Raw genomic sequence first — 22777 nt, 5'->3', positions numbered from 1 at the left:
ATTTTTGTGTGTGTTTCAGTATTTCCAAGAATTGGAAATTGTGCTGTTATCCTTGTTATCTCTAATGCTGGTTGATTATTCAAGATTCTATAATACCTCAAAACAATGTCTTCATTTTCTGTAGATCCCTGATTACTTCTCTATGTGCATCTCTCCACCCTGTTCCTGGAGGGTATATCTAATAGTTGGTTCTGATCTTGCCATAGTCTTGGTAATTAGTTTTTCATCTACCTCATTACTTCTGGCTTAGCCAGTAGTGCAGTTAGTTGTGGCTGGGGTAGCATGCTTCTTCATATGGAGGAGAAACCTCAGAAAGAGACTGGACAAAGGTAGCTCTTAAAATCTCAGGTACGCTTTTTGTTATTCCTTTTTGTTCATATGAACTTAGTTCTGGAAACTCTTACTAGGACAAAGGCATTATTTAAGTGATCATTGAAACATACCAGAATTTTGTAATCATATTCTCTTTGGCAAGAGTAAGAAACTTTATTGTTTAGAACTGACTTTTTGGGGCCCCCGGGTGGCTCAATTGGTAAGCGTCTAGTCATGATCCCTGGGTCCTGGAATCGAGTTCCGAGTCTGGCAGGGAGCCTGCTTCTCCCTCTCTCTCTGCCCTTCCCCCCTGCTCATGCTCGTACTCTCTCTCAAATAAATAAAATCTTTAAAAGGAAAAAGAAAGAACTGACTTCTTAATTTTTAAGGGAATTCAGAGCATGAATTTTCCTTTGAATGGTGCTGTGATTCTCCAGATCAGAGATGAGTTTGGAGATACGCACAAAAAATACATAACTCTATATTACTGAATGCCTACTTACTGTACTATCTCATTTAAACCTTTTAACAGTTCAGTAAAATGTAGAAATTATCCTAACCTTCCAAATGAGAAATCTGATATTCACTCGAGGTAAATGGTTTTGGGTCATATAGCTAGCAAGTAGCAGAGTGGAGATTTGAATTTAGGCCTATTTGTCTGAATGCCTATGGTGCCATGTCCATAATGGCACAATTCCTTTCTTAATTAGGGTTTTGGGCAAGTTTTAGTTTGATTTATTCACTGGAAGTTTTTATTTTTATTCTAGACTGTCTTTCCTAGCACCCTTTATATTTTAAGGAAACTTTGATATATTTGTAGAACTACAAGAGCAAGGTTGAAAGGTGGACATTTTAGAACATGCAAAGGGCATTTTAAAATATCTGCTTTAGTATGGAACTGAAGTATTTAAAACTATTTGATTTATATGCTGAGTATATTTCAAATGTTTCTCATGAGGAAAATTAACTGATACTGAATACCTGCTGTGTGTGCATGCACTGTTCTTGATGAAGTAGCTCTTAGTATATGTCTTCCAGGAGATAAAAATGTATGCAGATTTTATGTTTTAAATGATTAAATTGAGTGAGTCGATATTGAGGAGAAATGATAGTTGAGTGTTTATTAAATTATCTTCCTTTGAATTCACCAAAATAATTCCAAAGAACCAAAAGAAAAATGTATCTAAGTAGAAGCTGCCACAAACTGGACAGAATTGTTGCTAAATAAGTCATCTAGAAGGAATTGAATGTGAGAACATTGACAGTTGTTAACACATATTCCTGAATCAGGAGAAGAAGGGAATGGAAAGTAAGTGTTCTGTTGTTTGCTAATTTAGAGGAGGAGATTGAGGTATGGGCAGGCTTTGAGAGAAATAAGGAAAGCCTAATTTCTGCTGTCGTAGAACTAAAGGAGAGACTTGTGGTCACACCATTTTTCTTTGGGCTGACCTGTTTTCCTTAGCAGGAGGAGCAAAGCTTAGAGGTGAGGTTTAGAATTGTGACGCAAATGTCTTATTACCAACTTTACAGGCACAGAAAAAATTGTGTCCTTCCCCACTAAACAAAAATGATGATGTACTATGGTTTCCGTTCTGACTCCTCCTGTCTCTTAGGAGTCTGGCTTACCCCCTGAGTAGGCAGATTTGCCAAAACTAAGAGTCCTCTTGTAGCATAGGATATAGCCATAGTTCAGGTGGAGCTAGTTCTCATCATTGGCAGGGTTTCAGTAGACTCAAAGAGAAATTACACAGAGATAAAGGACTTGCTACGTTTAGTCCCAGGTCCTTCCTCCATGCTACTTACTTGGCCAACTGATTAATGAGTTGGGAGCTTTGATGTTAATTTTTTAAGAGAGGCACCCGATGTTCAGTCATTAGATGTTAATTTTTTAAGGGAGGCACCTGATAATTCAGTCACATCAGGGAGATGCTATCTGCCTTAAATGGCAGAGCCAGAGAATTTCTCTTATTCAAAGATGCATTTACAGAGTACAAATAAATTAACGTGAAACCTAAGCAGATATTTTAATATTCCAGAGAAAACTGATAATCACTATTTGGAAGAATTGAATTTTTCTAGGAAAAAAATTTTAAACCATTCTAAACTGCCAAGAAAGTTAAGCAGCAAATGATATCTGGAAAAATAAGAGAACAAGAAATATATATAAAAAAAGGGAAGTGGCAGGACTAAGGATAAAGAAGACAGGAACATACTTGTATTATAAAGTGTAATTTATTATAAGCAGCAAGGAGCAGAGTAAACAATATAGAAAATATAATTAGTAAGCTAGAGATAGAGCATGAGGAAACTGTATAGAACGTGGAAACAGTGGGCATAGAAATGAAGGCAGTTAAAATCATTTGCAGATAATGAAAAGCCCTAATTGGTTTCTGTGAAGGAAACAACAGAATAATGGAAAATGGAAAATAGTTAAAAAAAAAAAAAGATAAATGTTTAGAATGAATGAAAATGTCAATCCAGAGATCAAGAGGACTCCACCACATTCTGGTGGAATTTACTGAATTTTCAGGGATTACAGAAGTGATTTCACAAACATCAATAGCAAAGAAAAGGAAGTGTATTGTGTACAATGGAAAAATAAAGAGGTTCACTTCTTTCAACCACATAAGATTTCTGAAGTTAATGATTCAACAGCTAGAGAGTTTCAGGGACAAAAAAGAATATAACTGAACAGTTTCCTGAGTAGCCAAGTTGTGCTTAAGGACAAGTGAAGGATATTCTTTAGGACATAAAGACTCAGGAAATGTATTAATTGCCCACTTTATATTGTGAACTTTGTCTACCAAGGTATATACTTTTTTCCTTTGCATTCAGTTTTGCTTAAGCCCCTAAATCCAACTTTCGTTTTCTTTTTGTTTGCATATCTGATTTGTCTTTTCTTATCGTTTTACTTTCAGTATTTAAATTTTAGATGTGTCTGTATCTACTTTTTAAATCTTTGAAAACTTGGATTTTACTTTTAAGGATGATGTAAATAAGTAAAATTGGCTCAAGAAGAATGGGAGAAAACCTAATTAGGCTGTAATTATAAAAAAAAAAAATTTGAGAAAAGTATCCGCTAATAAAAAGTGCCAGTAAAAGTGTGTGTTATAGGAAGTATTTCACGTCTACAAGAAACCAAGGATTCTAATTCTTTTTAATTGTTTAAAGCATAGGGGGAAAAAAAAAGCATTCAGATTACTTTTTACATAAAGCCAAGGTAACTAGCAGGAGTGCTAAAACTGGATAACAAATATTCCCTCAAAAGAAAACTTAAGGGCGCCTGGGTGGCTCAGATGGTTAAGCGTCTGCCTTTGGCTCAGGTCATGATCCCAGGGTCCTGGGATCGAGTCCTGCATCGGGCTCCCTGCTAGGCGGGGAGCCTGCTTCTCCCTCTGCCTCTGCCTCTCTCTCTCTCTGACTCTCATGAATAAATAAATAAAACATTTAAAAAAAAAAAAACTTAAGACAGATCTTACTAATATTACTGCAAAAATTGTGAGTAAATTTTTAGTAAAAAGAGAGTTTACTACATTAAAACAAACTATACTAATGGCTGGGGCTCCTGGTTAGCTCAGTCAGTTAAGCATCTGACTTTGGCTCGGGTCATGATCTCAGGGTCCTGGGATTGAGCCCTGTGTCTAGCCCCGTGTAGGGCTCCGGGCTCCTGGCTTTGGGTTCTGGGCTCTGGGCTCAGCGGGAGTCTGCTTCTCCTTCTGTCTCTCCCCCCCCGCCCGCCCCCACTGTGCTCTCTCTCACAAATAAAATCTTAAAAAAAAAAAAATTTAAAAATATATATTATGGTCAAATGTGGTTAATTTCAGGAATACACAGAAGGTTGGTGTTAGTAAGCCTAATATACATGTTACAATTTACTATAAAATTGAGTAAAAGGGAAAAGGGCATATGGTAGGTCATTCTGATAGATGCTAAAAGGGCTTCTGACAAAAAAAATGAGTCTTATTTGTAATTAAACCCAATAAAATAGGATTGTCTTTATAACATAATAAATTTGTCTCAAACCAGTAAGAATCATCGTATAGTGAACACTAGAAGCATTCCCAGTAAAATTAGGAACAAAATGAGGAAAATACACTATCTCTGCCATGATTTAACATTGCTTTAGAAGCATTAGCCAATATAATTAAATAAGAAAATAAGAGGTACAAGTGTTGGAAAGGAGGAAGCAAAGTTACCATATTTCATGGAAAATCCAAGAGAATCGACTGAAAAACTACCAAAACCAAGATAGCCAAAGTAAGTATGTAAAAATTCAGAGCTTTCCGTATATACCACTAACAACTGTTTTGAAAATACTGTAGGAGTAAAAACCCACAAGACCTAGGAGTAAAATATACAAGAAATTTGCAACCTTATAATAGTGAGTGGAGGAATATAATATTTAATGAAAAAATAAGTCAGGAAAAGTTACATTACCCACTAAGTAACTGGCAAGCTCTTTTGAAAGGAAAAATCAATATAGACTGCTTATCTTGATTTTTCATATATTTGAGATAAGTCCAAGATTATCAAAGATTTTATAAAATGAATTAATAAATATTAATAACCAGCACATTTCTGTAATTCCTTTTTTTTTGTGGTGGCTGAAGGAATGCCACATCATGAAATATTGATGGATTGTACAATTAAATATCCATTTGTTGAAATATATTTATAGAGCTTCTACTGTATATAAGGCATTGGAGTACATAAGGTTCTGTTGGAATGAACAGACTCTGAGGGAGAATACCATTTAGACAAATGCAAATGGTATGCTGGGAAACTATTTTCAATATTCATAACTTAGAAAAAGTTAATATCTCTAATGTATAAAGACTCTTAACAGAAGTATAGCACGTTTCACAGTAGAATACTAGCAAAGGAAATGAAAAGGAAATTCATAAACTGGAAATTCTTCCAGCCCCTCAAATCAAGAAAAGACATTTATGCCAATTAAGACTAATTGAGGCACATACAAATAAAAACATGTATGTGCTATAACCAGTGTTAGCTAGCATTCCAATGATGCTCTCTTGATTGGATTATAAATTGATTCAGTTTTTTGAGTTGGTAATGTGGTAGTACATACAAACTTAAAATGTGTATAGTTTTCAGCACTGCAGTTTCATTTTCAGGAACTTATCCCAGAGATAATTAGAGAAGATATCTACCTAATGATTATGTGGGTCAGGGTCCAGTCAGAGAAACAGAAACCATATCAGGTATTTTAAACATAAATAAATTAATACATATGTTTGAAGGATGAAAGAGCAACAGGTTGCTTTGGTAACCCAGAGATTATGAATTCCTGGAAGCAGCATCCACCCTTAGGGCTGGAGGAACCACTGAGAAGTGGTGTTAAGGACTGTCCATTGGATGAAAGAGCTCTGTCAGCCAGCTGACCAGAATGCCTAAAGAAGCTCTGGGGTCTCTTATTGCAAGAACCTAACAAGAAGTCAGCTCTTGAGGGAGTCTGGAAAGTGTAATTTCAGATTTATATCTCCAGGATCTGCTCAGAGCAGATTATGGCAGGCTTAAAGCTTAAAGCTCAGAAACAAGATAAATGATTAGCATAAGGATGTTCATAGTTTTGTTGATAAGATGGAAAAAAAAATCCAAAACATCTAAATGCTCATCAGTAGGAGATTGGTTAGAGTAGTTGTGGTATAGCTATCCACTAAAGAGCCATATGACCATTACAATTATTGTTTAGCCATACTTGACATAGAAGGTTCTCTCCAGCATTGTTGGTGAAAAAGTGTTTCCAAATACTATATATTTTGTATCCTCATTTACTTAATATATGTATGCATGTGTAGAGAAATTTTAGACATATATTCACCAAAATGTTAACAGTAATTATTTCAGGGTAGTGGGATTTTGAGTTTTTTCTTCAGTGGTTTTTAAATGTTTTTTAGTTTTGTTTGCGTTTTCTACATGTGTATGATTATCATCGGGGAAAAAAACCTTGAATTGGAAAATCAGTATAACAAGGGAATAAAGTATTTCTTTTAATAGGAACTTATTAATAGAAAAAGCAGTCAGAAGATAGTTGTTTCATTTACATTTCACTAACATCTCAGACTCTGCCTAGTACTTCAGAATTCTTGAAAATGTTTTTTCTTTGTCTGTTGTTTTGGTTTATTTCTGTTTTCTGTTTAAAGGAGTATGCAAAACATTGGATGAGCTTAAAATTTCTCATTCTGTCTTTAAAAATTTTAATCAGAATTGCTTTTTACTTGTGTGTGACCTGTAATTTTCTCTTGATTACTAAGAAAAGGGATTATGGATGTTTGTATTGGCAAGTCTGATCTATGAGAAGACATAATCTTACCTAGGGAGTTTAGTTACTGAAGTCACTAGAAGATACTTTTTCATTTCACAAAGAAGCCATAAACCATAGACTAAAAGGATCATTTGGTGAGACTCTTATTTTTTATACATTTTATTACTGAAATTTTCAAACATACAAGGAAGTAGCTAGAATATTATAATGAACTCCTATGTATCCAATAACTAGCTTATGTATGAATAACTTAAACAGCTGCTTTTGTTTAATTTATAATTCTCCTTACTCCCCATTCCCCTTATATTTGAAAGCAAAGCCAGACTATATATACCATTTCATCTGTACATCTAAGTAGCTCTAAAAGATAAGAACTCTTAAAAAAATAAGCATAATGTCTTTATCACATAGTTGACATTGTTTAACGTTAATAATACCCAATTTTCTCAAAAATGTAATTTTTTAGTAGTGTTTTTTTCAGGATCCACATTGTTATTTGTTGACAAATCTCTTAGTGCCTTGTTTCCTGTAGGCTCCCCCTCCAATTCCCTTTTTCTCTTTGTATTTGATAAAGAAACCAGGTTTCTTTTGCAGAGTTTCACGTAGACTGATTTTTGCTAATTGTATGCCTTTGGCATATTTTAATGGGTTCCTTATATTTTCTGTAAAGTGAGAGTTGAATGCAGAGACCTGGTTGGATTCCAGTTCAACTTTTTTGTTGTTACAGGACCACTTTATAGATGGTGGTATGTTCTATCAGAAGGCACATGATATCTGGTTATTTCTCTTCTTATGATAGTTAGAAACTGATGATACTTAGTAATTACTGGTGATATTCTGTCATTCTTCACTTATTAGCTGAATACTTTTATAAAGAGGAACTTCCTATCTATTCTTTGGTTCCCCAGTGTTGCATCTGTTGTTTTTTTGTGTGTGTTATAGAACAGTGTTCAAAATAGTGAGTTTACTAGCATCCTCCAAATGTGACCAGTTAACTTGTTATCTTTTTAAAATATGCTCAGATTTATTTGTATACATACATTTACCATTTCTGTCAGTCTTCATTTTTTAGATACCCGTATTTTCATCTGGTATCATTTTCTTCTTGAATAACTTTATTATTTCTTATTGTATAGTTCTCCTTGTAAGTAATAATCTCAGCTTTTCTTCGTCTGAAAAAAATCTTTATTTTGCCTTCATTCTTGAAAGGTATTTTTTTCTCAGAATAGAATTCTAGACTGACAGTTATTTTCATTTAGTACTAAAAGATGTCACTCCGTTATTTTCTGGACTGCATAGTTTTTGATGAAAAGTGTTCCTCTGTATGTATTGTTTCTCTGTATGTGATGTGTATTTTTTTTTTTTTGGACAGTTTTTAAGATTTTTTTTCTTTATTGTTGTTTTTACCAAATTGATAATGGCATGTCTTGGAATGGTTTACTTTGTGTTTCTTCTGCTTGAGGCTTATTGAGATTTTGGGGACTGTGGGTCTGTTTCCATCAGATTTAGAAAAATTGTGGCTACTATTTCTTCAAATATTTTTTTCTGTTCTCCCCTCCTCACAACTTTGTTTTCTGGGACTCTGGTTTTATGTACTTTTGACTCCTTATTATTGTCTTAAAGGTCACTGATGCTCTCTTCTTACTTTTTTCCCCTGTCTTGTTTTGTTTTGTTTTGTTTTACATAGTGTCTGTTGCTATGTCTTAAAGTTCACTGATGTTTTCTTCTGTAACAAAAAATCTACTTTTGATCCTATTAGTATATTTTTCATTGCAGGCTTTGTATTTTTCATATTTAGTATTTCCATTTAGTTTTTTTTAAAGTATTTCATTTCTGTCCTCATGATGTTCATATTTTCTTCTTGGGCATATGGAGCATATTTATAACTGCTGTTTTAGTGTCTTTGTTAATTTTGTCACCTGTGTCACTTCTGGACCTATTTCTGTTGATGAATTTTTTTCCTGGTTATGTATTACCAGGTTCTTTCTACTGTGGCTGGTGGAAACATGAATCACTAGCAGACTTGTGTGTGTAGGGAATTTTTTGGCTTACTGCTTTCCATTGTTCTTTTCCTGGTTTCGGGTAGTTTTTTTTCTCATGCATGGCAAAACTGATCATTATTCAGCCAATGACTTGATACACCGCTCTGTGGATCTCCAGAATGCAAGCTCTCTTGCTGTCTTTGTAGCTCCCTCCTCTGTGGAACTTTGCCCTAGAAATTAAAGCTGCCTCAACTCCCATCTTGGTCTCCCTCAACTCCGTGCGACCACCAGGCTCTAATTGGGTTACTTCTCCTTACATGGCAGTCTGGAGCTTTGCATGCAGTAAGTGGGGATAGATGTAGGACTCTTCTAGTGTGTTTCCCATCTTTTAGGGGTTATAGTCATGTGCTGCCTGTTGCCCAGTGTTTAAACCTTTAACATGTTTGTCTGTTTTCTGCTTGCTTAAGGTCGGAGAGGATGTCCCATCTCAGATATACTGTCATCATGTAAAGCAGAAGTCTTCTCAGTATAGTTTCAATTCATACATTTTTTTTGTAAATGAATGAAAGTAAACATCTTTTCACACATCACAGGGTAATTTGTACATCTACTTTTGAAAAGCTTTCTCTCTTTTTTTTTTTATGACCAACCCATTTGTCCATAATATTGCTGGTCATTCTGTATTTGTAGAAAGTCTTTACGTTAGGGATATTAACCCTTTCTTTATGAAACAAAATGCAGAATTTCCCCTCAGTTTGTCACTTGTCATTTTATTATATTTTGCTGCTGGTGTCTCTTGTGATACTCAGTTATTATTGTGATTAATTACTGCATATCTGAATTCTTAGTACCGGAACACTGGGTTGGAATTGGGCAAGAAGGTGGATTCTGAAGTCGCTTACACTGTGAGATGTTCGAATAAACAGTTGAGCCAGGAGATCCTGCTGTATTCAGTATTCATTCTTAAGTTTTTGTGTAGTGTAATAATGCTGTCCCTGAATGTTCTTCCCGGTAGCGACATGGCTCACTCCTTACTTGCCTCAGAACTCTGCTCAAGGGTTACTGTATCTGGAGCTCTTCTGTCGCGCCTTCTTTCAAGCTGTAATGCTCACGCACCACTCCCCACTCCCTAGCCTGTCCTTTCTCTTCCGTGGTTTCCTCCACAACAGCTACCGCTATTTGACATAACACGTATTTTGCTCATTTATGTATTATCATTTGTCTTGTCCCTAATATGCTAGCACGAAGTAGCATGAAGGCAAGTAGTAGTAGTATGAAGGCAAGCACTTGGGACCTTTAATAGTGCCTCCGACCTAGGAAACACTTAATTTTTATAGGCTTTATAATCCGAGCCCCCTTTTGCCGGTTGTGCTGGTATGAAGTGAAAGACGAATCAGCGGGAGAGACTTGGAAAACAGTTTAGGTCCCATTGTAGGGGTCTTACGAATAAGGTGGCAGCAGCTTAGCCGGCATGATAGCAGTGAGAATAAAAAAGAGAAGACTGATGGGACTGACGTTAAGAAGAAATGGGTTACCATCCATGTTTCTGTTTAGAATTGTTAAGTAAAAAGGAGGGAAAAAAACCCTTGTATTTGGATTATATTTTTAATGTAGCTGTTTATGAAGCAAATTAGAGACCATTATTGAAAATGAGTTCAGGCAGATTTTTTTTGTTCTTACAAAACATTACCTAAAAAAATACAAATGGTCAAGTATCTAGTGGAGTCTTGCTGATTTTTCTGGTTTATTGTTTTTCTTTCTTTTTTTTTTAGAGCTTTGCTTCCTGTTTTACATCACAAATCTAAAAAAGGACCCCCCCGCCAAGCCAAATATGCCATTCATTGTATCCATGCGATATTTTCTAGTAAAGAGACCCAGTTTGCACAGATATTTGAGGTAAAAAGAAAAAAAATTGTTTGTTTCATATGTTATAGTTAAAAAACATATTAATGATTTTATAGAATGTTCACATTTGGAGAATGTATCATTTTATAGTATGTTTTCAGAATTTGAATCAGTATAATCAATTTTGATGAGTGATTAAAATATGAAAATGATTATTCAGATGTTTAGTACTAACAAGTTCAGAAATCAAACAATTGTATAATATTTTTTGACATACATTTAGGATTAGGAAACTATTTTTTGGTAATAAGTAATTACATATAAAATTGTACTTATTGATAATAGGTAGTAGATGATTCTGTCAGTTTACAGGTTTGAAAATTAGAGTTCTGTTTATGAGATACTGCTGAAGTATGTGGAATTTTGTATGGTATAGCACAAATAATTGATATATAAAACAAACAAATTTATACTTATATAATCACTGACCTAATTTTATGTCAGATTAAATTGTCTTTTTTAAATATCTATTTCATATTATTTTTTCTACCCTTTAAGTTACTATTACCCTTTCTAAGCATTGCATTTTATTTTAATATACTGTAATCTGGGGCTATCTTTAGTATTCTTATTAGATACTTAGCATTTTTACATAAAATCCAAACTTGTAATTTTAGTTCAGGAGCCTTGAGTGAAATCAAAACAGTTCGGAAATTATGCTGAAGCTACTGTTTCAGAAACATTTATGCTAACTTTTTCATCTTTTCATGTATTATGCTAAAGACCTGAACAAGGAAGAAAAGTAGTTGTCTTTATCATATATCCTCTTGCTGTATATAGCAAATAATTTATTTTAAATTTTGTGCATTTTGCAGGGGGGAGGTATTTTCTGTGGTCTGTTTTTGTATATCAGAATGACTTTAATGAATTCATGTTGATTTAGAAAGCTTTTGTTTTTTCTTGATTAATCTCCTTTCAGTGGTGATAAGGAGCAGGATAATGCTGATAATAACTTGAATTTGTAGGGTACTTTTATTTTCATTTTGATATTATATAGCTGATATTTTATCTTTACCATAACCTAATCTGTAACCCTTCTGCTATAATGTGTAAGTTTGCTAGCTTTCTGAGAAAAGGTTTCATAGAGCTGTCTTGTCTGGCCTTCATGAGATGACTGTTAATCCAGGGTCTGGCTATTAATTTTGCTTTTCCAGAAATGACTTTATTATCTTATTGTTTAAAATTGTCACACTCATTATTGAAAAAGACTACATGGTCATATTTTTATTTATAATGTAAACAAGCTGGCATTTAGGTGTACAATGGAAGTATTGAGGCAAGTCATCAAGAATAGCAAGATGCAAACTCATTTAAATATACTTTTGACTAAATGAAGCCTCACATTACCCTAATATGTTGGGAAAGAACAGTTTAGTATTGTTTTTCGAGCCTAGAATTTTTGGTGTTCAGTATGGGAGGACAGCATCGACTCTATTAAAAGTGTTACTAAAATTTTTAATAATATATTTACTTGCTTCCAAATCAGAAGACACAAAACAAATCCAAATAGTAAAATAGTAAGTTTTCTCCTCCACCTTAGCCCTATATCCCTAGCCACCCAGTTCTCATTCCCAGAGGTAGCCAATGTTACTAGTTTCTAAGATACTTTTCTGGAGAGTATTTATTCACATGCAAGTAACATAATACACATACATATGTGCGTGCACACACACAATCACATACATACATTTTGTCCCCTTCCCTTTCTGCTTTTGCCAGTGATAATATACTATAGTCACTCTTCTGATTTCTCTATTTTAAAAATTTAACATTACATTTTAGATATTATTCTATATGGGTATACGAAGAATCTCATTCTTTTGTCATGGCAGAATGTGTATTAATGATTGGGTTTTCTATCAGAATAATAAAAATAATTTCATTAGTTGTGGTATTTAATATTTGATGCTATAAAAATCCACACAAATGCGTGTGACTCTGTATAATAAAAGCTTATTTCTGGCTCCTGATAAAAAGTCCAGGTGGGTGTTTAGATTGCATTCTAATCAGTGGTTTAGTCCCATAGACTTTTTTTGACAAGTGGCTTCTCTTTAAGTCCCACTGGATGCTTGGTATTAAGCCTGCCAGTGAGTAAAGAGAGAGAATATGGAGAAGATACACTTCTCATCCTTGCCTTAGTGTGGGCATGGCATACCTCACTTTTACACCCAGTCTGTTAACCAGAGCTTATTCACATATTCTCATCTAGCTGGAGAGGACACTGCTTAGATAGCCATCCTTTTGCCCAGGAAGTAGAACAAAAGTGGATATTGCTGAGCCCTAGCAGTCTCCCATATTCATGTAGTGTGGTCATAAAATATACATAATATGATTCTCCATGCTGACATTTTTTTTTTTTAACCTACTTCTAAGATACAACTTGGGCAAAACCTGACAATATTTGAATGTGATGCCTTTTAGACATAACCTATAGAAATTTAAATGTGAGTTTAAGCTACTACTTAACACCACATATATGTCTTGAAACTACTGTAATTTTTTTTATTTGAACATGAAATATGTGACTAGTTTATTTGCATATTTATAGAGTTGAATGTATTTTCCTTTTCTCATTTTTAGCCTCTGCATAAGAGCCTAGATCCAAGCAACCTGGAACATCTCATAACACCATTGGTTACTATTGGGCATATTGCTCTCCTTGCACCTGATCAATTCGCTGCTCCTTTGAAGTCCTTGGTAGCTACTTTCATTGTGAAAGATCTTCTCATGAATGATCGGGTAATTGATATTTTTTCGACCTGTGTTCTTCACAGCATTATCTTCTAAAATTTTATTCAACAGAGAGAGAAGTGAAATGATGCAAATAACACTTCCATTTGGCTGCCTTCTTTTAGGTTTTCCTATCTTTTTTAACAAGCTGTCACCTCCATTAGAACAACATTGAAACATCTCTTTAATTGAGCATAGGCATGTAACCTGCAATGCATTCCTTGATAAATACAAAATATCATTTGGTTCTTTTTCATCTTTACAGTAGGTTAATTTTTTATAATGACATCTATTTTAAAAAATGTGAAGACTGACAGGCTAGTTCACAGTATGGTTGTCATGACAATAGTTGTTTCTTTCCCTTCATATGGTAGAGAATTAAAAGAGCCCTGGGAGAAAACATTAGGAAAGAAATAGTGATTTTTGTCTGTCTTCCATTTGTCTTTGGAGCAGTGCTTGTTTGGGTGTGGGAGAACTGATGCCTTACAGTCACATGGAGTTTTATGTATGTGTGTGCATATTTATGTGTACACACACATGCAAATGTGCATGTGCAGACACATATGTAACCATCAGTTTGTGTCTGTTGTGTGCTCAGCACTGTACTGGGTTCTTTGGAGAATTAAAAAAAGTATAAGATAAAGTTTTTCCTCTTAAAATACAGTTACAGTTCTTGCAATGTATAGCTATATTACTACATGTTTCATATCTGTCATTCTTATATTAATATGCTTTAATACTGTTAATACTTTTAAACAAATTTGTTATGGAAAAATACTTTGTGGGGATAATAGTCAAGATAATTGTATGTATTAGATCTCTAATGATTTGTGACGTTTAACTTTAGTTGACTAGAGCCCTGTAATTTGAAGACAGGTGGCTCCTGTGTTAATTACCATTGTCTCTGGCTGTGTTCTTTAGCTGTGTCTCTCAGTTTTCTTCCCCTTAAGTACAGTATTTCATATGTTCTTTAGGTCATGTGTGTTAATCATGTGTTTAAAGTTTTCTGAATCCTTACTGTGTTTTGTTTTCTTTAATGAAAAAATTTTGTTGAGATAAAATGTATCAGAAAAGTGTACACTTTTTTTTTTTTTTAGAAAAGTGTACACTTTTTAAGGGTATGGTTCCTTGAGTTATCATAAAGTTAACATTTTTGACCAACTGACAATCCAGGTAAAGAAATAGAATATTACCAGCCCCCAAAAAGCTCCTGTGTCTTTTTCTTATTATTATCCCCCCCATTCTCCCTGAAGATAACTATTATCCTGACTTCTAACACCAAAGATTAGTTTTACCTATTTTTGAACTTTTATAAATGGAATCATATAGAGTAAATTTTTTATGTCTGGCTTCCTTCACTCAGTATTACATTTGTGAGATAAATCCATCCTGTTGTATATTAGTGGTTTGTTCATTTTTGTTGCTATATAGTATTCCATTGTTCATATATACCATGAATCTGTTCTCTTGCTAGACATTAGGTTATTTCCAGTGTTAAATGCATACAGTTGTTACAAATACTCTTTTACATATTTTGTGCACTAATGTATGCAATTTCTGTTGTAGTGTAATTGCTGTATCTTAGAGTATGTATAAGTTGTTTTATTTTTTTTAAAGATTTGTTTCTTTATTTTAGAGAGAGAGCGTGCGTCCATGCACGAGTCAGGGAAGGGGGGAGGAGGGGAGGGAGATGGAGAGAATTTCAAGCAGACTCCCTGCTGATTGAGAAGCCCAATACAGGGCTTGATCTCACAACCCTGAGATCATGACCTGAGCCAATACCAAGAGTCGGACAACTCAACCGACTGAGCCACCCAGGGACCCCTGTATAAGTTGTTTTAGTACATTTTGCCAAATTGTTTTTCTTTCTTTCTTTTCTTTTTTTTTTTTGCCAAATGGTTTTTCAAAGTGATTATACCAGTTAACATTCTTGTATGTGCTGAATGAGAGTTCTAGTTGTACCACTTCCTTGACTGTACTAGATATGCCAATCTTCAACATTTTAGCCATTATGTGAATGTGTAATGAATAGTACGCCCTTAGGCACTTTTTCATATATGTATTGGATATTTTGGCTGTCCTCTTTTATTAAGTGTCTGCTCAAGCCTCTTCCACATTTTTCTATTAAATTGTCAGTCTCTCTTTTACTCTCTCTTAAGATTTCCTTATGTATCCTATTGGCAGTATGTTTAGCAGATACCTTTTCCCACTTTGTAACTTGCTCTGTCACTCTCTTAATGAAGTTTTTTGATGAACAGAAGTTCTTAATTTGGGCGTCTGGGTGGCTTAGTCGGTTAAGCGGTCTGCCTTTAGCTCAGGTCATGATCTCCGGGTCCTGGGATTGAGTTCTGCATCCAGTTCCCTGCTCATCAGGGAGCCTGCTTCTCACTCTTCCTCTGCCCCTCACCCTCCTTGCGTGTGTGCTATCAAATAGATAAATAAATAAAATCTTTAAAAAAAACTAAAAAAAAGTTCTTAATTTTAACAAAGCCCATTATTTTCTTTTTAGTTAGTACTTACCTGTCTTTTTTGTCTATCCCAAGGTTGTGAAAATAGTCCCTAAATTATTTTCTAGAAGTATGGTAATGTACAAGCCTCTAACCACATGTAGCAATTTAAGTTTAAATATAATTGTAAATGTATTCACACATTTCAAGTGCTCACTAGCCACATATTGCTAGTGTTGGACAGCACAGAACATTTCCAGCATCTCAAAGTTCTGTTAGACAGTGTTGCTCCAGAAGCTTTATTTATTTAACTTTCACATTTAGCTATATAATCTATTTAGAATTGATTTTTGTATGTGCTATGTGATAAATGTCAAGATTCATTGTTTTATTTCCATCTGACCCCACACCATTTATTGAAAAGACTGTCTTCCCTGCTGCATTTTTTTTTAAATTGAGGTAAAATTCATATAACATAAAATGGTTAATTTTAGTCACATTTTAGTACATTCACAGTTTTTGTGACTACCACCTCTATCTAGTTCCAGATCATTTTCATTAAGCAGTCATACCTCATTTCCCCCAGCCCTGGGCAACCATCAATCTCCTGTTTGTCTTAATGGATTTAACTATTCTGAATGGTTTTTATAAATGGAATCATACAATATGTGACTTTTTGTGTCATTCTTCTGTCACTTACCATAATGTTTTTGAGGTTCATCCACATTGTAATATGTATCAGTACTTCATTCCATTTTATGGCTGAATAATACTCTATTGTGTATATATATATCACAATTTGTTTATCCATTCATTCATTGATGGACATTTAGGTTGTTTCCCCCTTTTGAATACTGTGAAAAGTGCTGCTATGAATTTTGTGTTTGAGTATTTGTTTGAGTACCTGTGTTTAGTTCTTTAGATACATTCCTAGGTATATACCTTTGCTGGATTATATGGTATTTCTGTGTTTAACTTTTTGAGGAACTGACAAATTGTGTTCCACAGAGGCTACATCATTTTACCTTCCTACCAGCCATGTATGAAAGTTCCAATTTCTCCTCATCCTTGCCAACTTACTATTTTCTGTTAATTTGATTATAGCCATCCTGGTCAGTGTGAAGTGGTATCTCATTTTGGTTTTGATTTGCATTTCTCTAATGATGTTGAGCATTTTTTGATGTACTTATTAGCCATTTGTGTATCTTTTTTGGAGCAAAGACTATACAAGTCCTTTGCTCATTTTTTAGGGTTGTGTTTTTGTTGAGCGTTAATAGTTCTTTATATATTCTAGATACAAGGCTCTTGTCAGACACATGGTCTGCATTTATTTTCTTCCATTCTGTAGGTTGTCTTTTAAGTTGTCCTTTAATCTTTTTTATTGAGCTATAATTGATATATAACATTATTTTTTTTAAGTTTTTTTTTAAAGCTTTTATTCATTTACCTGTCACAGAGAGAGAGAGAGAGAGAGAGAGAGCGTGTGCACAAGCAGGGGGAGCGGCAGGCAGAGGGGGGAGCAGGCTACCCGCAGGGCAAGGAGCCCCATGCGGGACCCGATCCCAGGATTCTGGGATCATGACCTGAGCTGAAGGCAGATGCCTGACTGACTGATCCACCCAGGCATCCCATAACATTATATTATTTTGATGTGTATAACATAATGATTCAATATTTTATATATTGTGAAACGATCACCACAATAAGCCTAGTTAGTATCCATCCCCACACAGTTACAAATTTTTTTTCCTGTGAAAAATCTAAAGATTTACTCTCTTAGCAACTTATCAAATACACAATAACTGTAGTCACCATGCTGTACGTTACATTCCATGACTTATTTATTTTATAACTGGAATTTTGTACCTTTGACCCCATTCAGCCATTTTGCCCACCTACCCCTGCCTCTGGGCCCTACCAGTCCATTCCCTGTATCTTTGATACTAGCCAGTCTGATAGATGTGAGGTTATATCTCATTGTGGTTTTGATTTGCATTTCATTGATGATTAGTGATGTTGAGCATCTTCTCATGTGCCTGTGGACCATCTTTATGTTTTCTTCAGAAAAATTGTCTATTCAAGCCTTCTGCCCATTATTTTTTTTTAAACATTTTTTAAAAAGACTTTATTTATTTATTTGAGAGAGAGAGAAAGCACAAGAGGGGGAAGTTTCAGAGGGAAAAGCAGACTCCCCGCAGAGCAGGGATCCCAATGTGGGACTCTATCCTGGGACTCCAGGATCATGACCTGAACTGAAGGCAGACGCTTAACCGACTGAGGCACCCAGGCACCCTCTCTGCCCATTATTTAATTGGATTGTGTTTTTTGCTGTCAAGTCGTATAGGTTCTTTATATATATTGGATATTAACCCCTTATCCGATACAGGATTTGCAAATATCTTCTCCTGTTCAGTAGGTTGCCTTTTCTTTTTGTTGATGATTCCTTTGCTGTGGAAAAGATTTTTAGTTTGATATTGTCCATTTGTTTATTTTAGTGTTTGTTGCCCTTGCTTGGGGAGACTGTTCCGAAAACATATTGCTAAGACTGATGTAAAAGAGCTTACTACCTGTGTTTTCTAGAAGTTTTATGATTTCAGGTCTTATATCTAAATCTTTTTCCCTTTTGAATTTGTTTTTGTATGTGGTGTAAGGTAGTGGTCCAGTTTCATTTTCTTGCATGTAGCTGTCCAGTTTTTCCAATACTCTTTATTGAAGAGACTGTCCTTTCCCCACTGCATATTCTTGCCTCCTGTGTCATAAATTAATTGACCATATGTACATGGGTTTATATCTGGGCTCCCTATTCTATTCTGTTGATCTCTGTGTCTGTTTTCATGCCAGTACCATACTGTTTTGATTACTGTAGTTTTGTAGTATAGTTTGAAAATCCGGGAACATGATATGTCCAGCTTTGTTTTTCTTTCTCAAGAGTGCTTTGACAGGTTTTGCTATCTAGTAGCTTAAGCCTTGCAGATGCCTTCAGTGACAACTGCTGCTATTACCACTGCTTCATCATCGTCATCATTATCTTCTTCAAGGTTGTTTTGACTATTGTTAGCCTTTTGCATTTCTATCTAAATTGTTTTGTTTTGTTTTGTTTCTGTCTAAATTTTAGAATCAGCTTGACACTTCTCCCTGTACCACTCCCAACCCAACATATATACATACCTGGCTGGAATTTTGATAGGGCTGGTGTTGAATTATAAATTTCAGACATCATCGTCATAATACCGCCTTTCACTCTGTGAACATGGTATTCTAATCCTGAGCTTTCTGTTTCATGAAGATGGTATATGTCTTAGTCTTTAATATCCCTGGATAATGTTTCTAAGTTTCTGTGTAGATGTCTTAGCTTTCTTAAGTATGTTCCTAGGCATTTTATGTTGTTTGATACTCTTATAGATAATAAAATTTTTAATATTTATTTTCTAACTGCATTTTGTTGGCATATGGATATGAAATTACTTCATTTTTATATTGACTTTTAGCCTAGGATCTTGTTAAAGGCAATTTTTAATTCTACTAGTTCTTGCATTTGGGGGGTTTTCTCTTTTCACAGTCATGTCATTTGTTCATAAAAACAGCTTCTTTTTTTCTTTTCCATTCTTAATGCCTTTTCGTTCTTTTTCTTGCTCATACCTTGGCCAGGACCTTCAAAACAATAGAAGTGGTGATAATGGACATTTTTATCTTCTTCTCAGTCTCAGAGGGAAGGATGGACTAATAGTTACCCAATAGAGGACTTGAAAACTTCATCTAAATGGCATATATATGACACTGCACTGAACCTAGTTCTGGCATGCTTCTTTCAACTTTGTCTTTTATTTTTTAGTCTGTTTACATGTAATGTAAATAGTGATTTGGGTTAATTTGCCATCTGTTTTTTGTGTTTTTTTTTTAAAGAATTTATTTTTTTGACAGAGAGAGAGACAGCGAGAGAGGGAACAGAAGCAGGGGGAGTGGGAGAGGGAGAAGCAGGCCTCCTGCGGAGCAGGGAGCCCGATGTGGGGCTCGATCCCGGGACCCTGGGATCATGACCTGAGCAGAAGGAGACAATTACTGGGCCACCCAGGTGCCCCTGCCAACTGGTTTTTATTTTCAGTTTGTTCTATCAGTTCTCTTTCCATTTTACTCTTCTTTCTTTCCTTGTTTTTGATTAAATATTTTTATTCCGTTTTCCCCTTTACTGACTTGGTTTTTACATTTTCCTATTCTTTTAGTAGGTGTCCTAGAGGATATAGCATTCTCCCTTGACTTCTGAACGCCAGTATCAATTAGTCTGTCTTAAACTTTCAGGACAGCAGGTTCAGTATTTTAGGAGCCTTAGCATACTTTAATTCCCTTTATTTCCTTATACTTTTTGTGCTCTTGTTCACACAGGACCATTACTATTATATTTTCTACAGTTAGTGTTTATTTAGATTTACCAATATCTTTTCCCTTTTCTCTTTTTTTTTTTAAGATTTTTTATTTATTTATTTGACAGAAAGAGAGAGACAGCGAGAGAGGGAACACAAGCAGGGGGAGTGGGAGAGGGAGAATCAGGCCTCCCGCAGAGCAGGGAGCCTGATGCGGGGCTCGATCCCAGGACCCTGGGATCATGACCTGAGCCGAAGGCAGATGCCCAACCGTCTGAGCCACCCAGGTGCCCCTCTCTTCTTTTTTCATTCCTTTTTGTGTATGTGATCATTTTCTTTATACTTGAAGAATTAAAAGAAGTATTTCTTTTAGTGTGGATTACTGCTCATGCAGTCTCTCGGCTTTTATTTGCCTGACAATGTCTTTACTTTGCCTTCATTTTTTAAAGGATATTTTCTCCAGGTTTAGAATTCTAGCCTGGTATATTTCCTCCCCTCAGTAATTTGAAAATATTATACCATTATTTTTCATTTTCTTATCTTTTCTCTTGAAATCGGCTGAGAGTCTTGTTCCTTTGAAGGTTTTCCTTTTGCTTTGAATAATCTTTTCTATTTTGCATTGGCTCCAGTTTCACAATGATGTGTCTGGGTGTGCTTTTCTTTGTATTTATCCTACTTGGGGCTTGTAGTTCTTCTTGAATGTATAGTTTTGATGTTCTGAATAGTTTTTGTTTCATGTTCTCTTTCCTCTCTTACTGCAGTTCTAATTATACACTCAAAACATACAATTTCTTTTGCTGTGATCCAGCTGTTTGACACCTTTATGTACTTTTCTCCATGTTAATGCATCATTTTTTGTTTTCTTCTGACCTGCATTTGAATTTACTAATTCACTCTTCATATTTGTCTAATCCTATGTTAAGCCCATGTGTTGAATTCTTAATTATACTTATTTTATATTTCAATTTTATAATTTCTTTGTAGTTTTTAATATAGCTTTTAGTTCCCTGCCAGAATTCTCTGTCTTGTCATTTAATTCTTGAACTTCTTTAAGTTAAAGTTTGTATCAGCCTTAATTTCTAGACCTCCTGTGGCTCTCTTTGTCTTGTCTGTTTTTTTCTCTTATGTTTTGGTAAAATCTTTTCTTATACACTTTTTTTTGTTTTTGTTTTTGTTTTTTAAAGAGAGCACAAGCAGGGGGAACAACAGGCAGAGGGAGAAGCAGGCTCCCCGCTGGGCAAGGAGCCCGATGCAGGACTTGATCCCAGGACCCTGGGATCACAGCCCGAGCCAAAGGCAGACTCTTAACCGACTAAGCCACCCAGGCACCCACACATGTTATTTTTGATTGCATGGTAGACTTTGCATATGAAGAATGTTACAGATAATTTGAGGACCTGAATGACTTTGTAATTCTTCTAGAGACGACTTTTCCTTCTGACAGGTAGTGGAACTATTGTCAGATCAGTTTGGTCCAGGCAAGAATGCACTGATTGGAAGCTGGGCTTCAGGTTTTGACAGGCTGATTCTTTTTCTGGTCACCTTATGTGTAGGGTATATTTGTAAGGGAGCCATACAGAACTCTAGGGTGTTTAACAGGGACTCTGTTCTTTATTGGGCCCAGAATTCCATTTTTTTTCCTTCCTGCTCTGTGACAGTGATGAAAACATTTCTCAACCTGTAAGTCTTTCACTTTCAGAATCAGTTATTGTTTGTATGAGAAAAGCAGTCCTAGCGCCAGACTCAAATCTTGATTTGTCTCCTCTTTTGAAACTTTGCCCTGCAAATTCTCACTGCTTTGGTAGCTCTTTTATCACCTTCACATTGATTTTTAAAAAGATCTTTTATCCAGCCTTTCCATTTGTCCCAATGGAAGATAGGTTCAAAAAACCTAATCAGCTCTTGCCAGAACAGAACTTTCATCTCTTTTAACCCATTAATTTGTCTTATTTTAATGTTATATTTGATATGTACAAAGGAATATATATTTAACATTTGTGTAACTTGTTTTATAATAATACAATGAACATTTATGAACTGTTAGCTCCTGGTTTATTACTCTCCAAACTTTTCTTTTTGTTTCTTCTCTGCCCAGGTAACTACTGTGTTGAATTGGGATTTATTATTCCCTAACTAGAACAGAACACCACTTTAGCACATATATGTCTCTGAGTAACATACTTGTTTTGTTTTGCTTATTCTTGAGGTTTATGAGTTACACCGTATGTATTCTTGGCTGACTTGCCTTTATCATTACACATTTGTTTCTTAGAATAACGCTCCCTTGTTATTGCATCTAGCTGTGTGCGATTCATTACTCTGTATTATATATCACGTGTGAAATTTCTTATATTTATTCTCTTAGTGGACATTTGGAATATTTCCATTTCTTTCCTCTTTAGAACAGTGCTCCTGAGAAGGTTCTTAGAGAGGCCTTATGATGCAAATGAGCAAGAATTTCTCTAGATTATATTTATACAAGGAAATCGATGAATAACAGTGTCTAGACACATTTAACTTTTCGTTTTATTCCTGAATTACTTGTCAAAATCATTGTTAAAACTTATTTTTTTTATTAGCAGTATATTGTACCCATAAGTGTCAGATCTTCTAATTTTTGCCCGTCTAAAAGTTGGAAAATAGTGTCTCATTATAGTCTTAATTTGCATTTCTGTGGTTACTGATTAAGTTTTTATGTCTAGTCACCATTCATGTTGCCTCTTCATGAAATTCCTTTTGAGGTCTTTTGCCTTTTTT

At 35.0% G+C, this 22777-nt stretch overlaps 1 protein-coding gene across 9 annotated transcripts in view; it reads left to right on the top strand.

Moving 5' to 3' along the window:
• The window catches only part of PDS5B (PDS5 cohesin associated factor B), a 203986-nt gene that overhangs the window by 137578 nt on the left and 43631 nt on the right, over window positions 1–22777 (top strand). For all 9 annotated transcript variants that reach the window (XM_025875064.2, XM_073894710.1, XM_073894711.1 and 6 more), the window contains 2 exons: window positions 10353–10476; window positions 13066–13224. In XM_025875064.2, coding sequence (XP_025730849.1) covers window positions 10353–10476; window positions 13066–13224 — 283 coding nt within the window. The remainder of the gene's footprint in view (window positions 1–10352; window positions 10477–13065; window positions 13225–22777) is intronic.

Source organism: Callorhinus ursinus, unplaced genomic scaffold, assembly GCF_003265705.2.
Source record: "Callorhinus ursinus isolate GAN/ISIS: 27379988/994484 unplaced genomic scaffold, GSC_fseal_2.0 scaffold7, whole genome shotgun sequence".
Classification (NCBI taxonomy): Eukaryota; Metazoa; Chordata; class Mammalia; order Carnivora; family Otariidae; genus Callorhinus; species Callorhinus ursinus.
The sequence above is the reverse complement of the archived record's forward strand: the minus strand, read 5'-3'. Positions and strand labels throughout refer to the sequence as shown.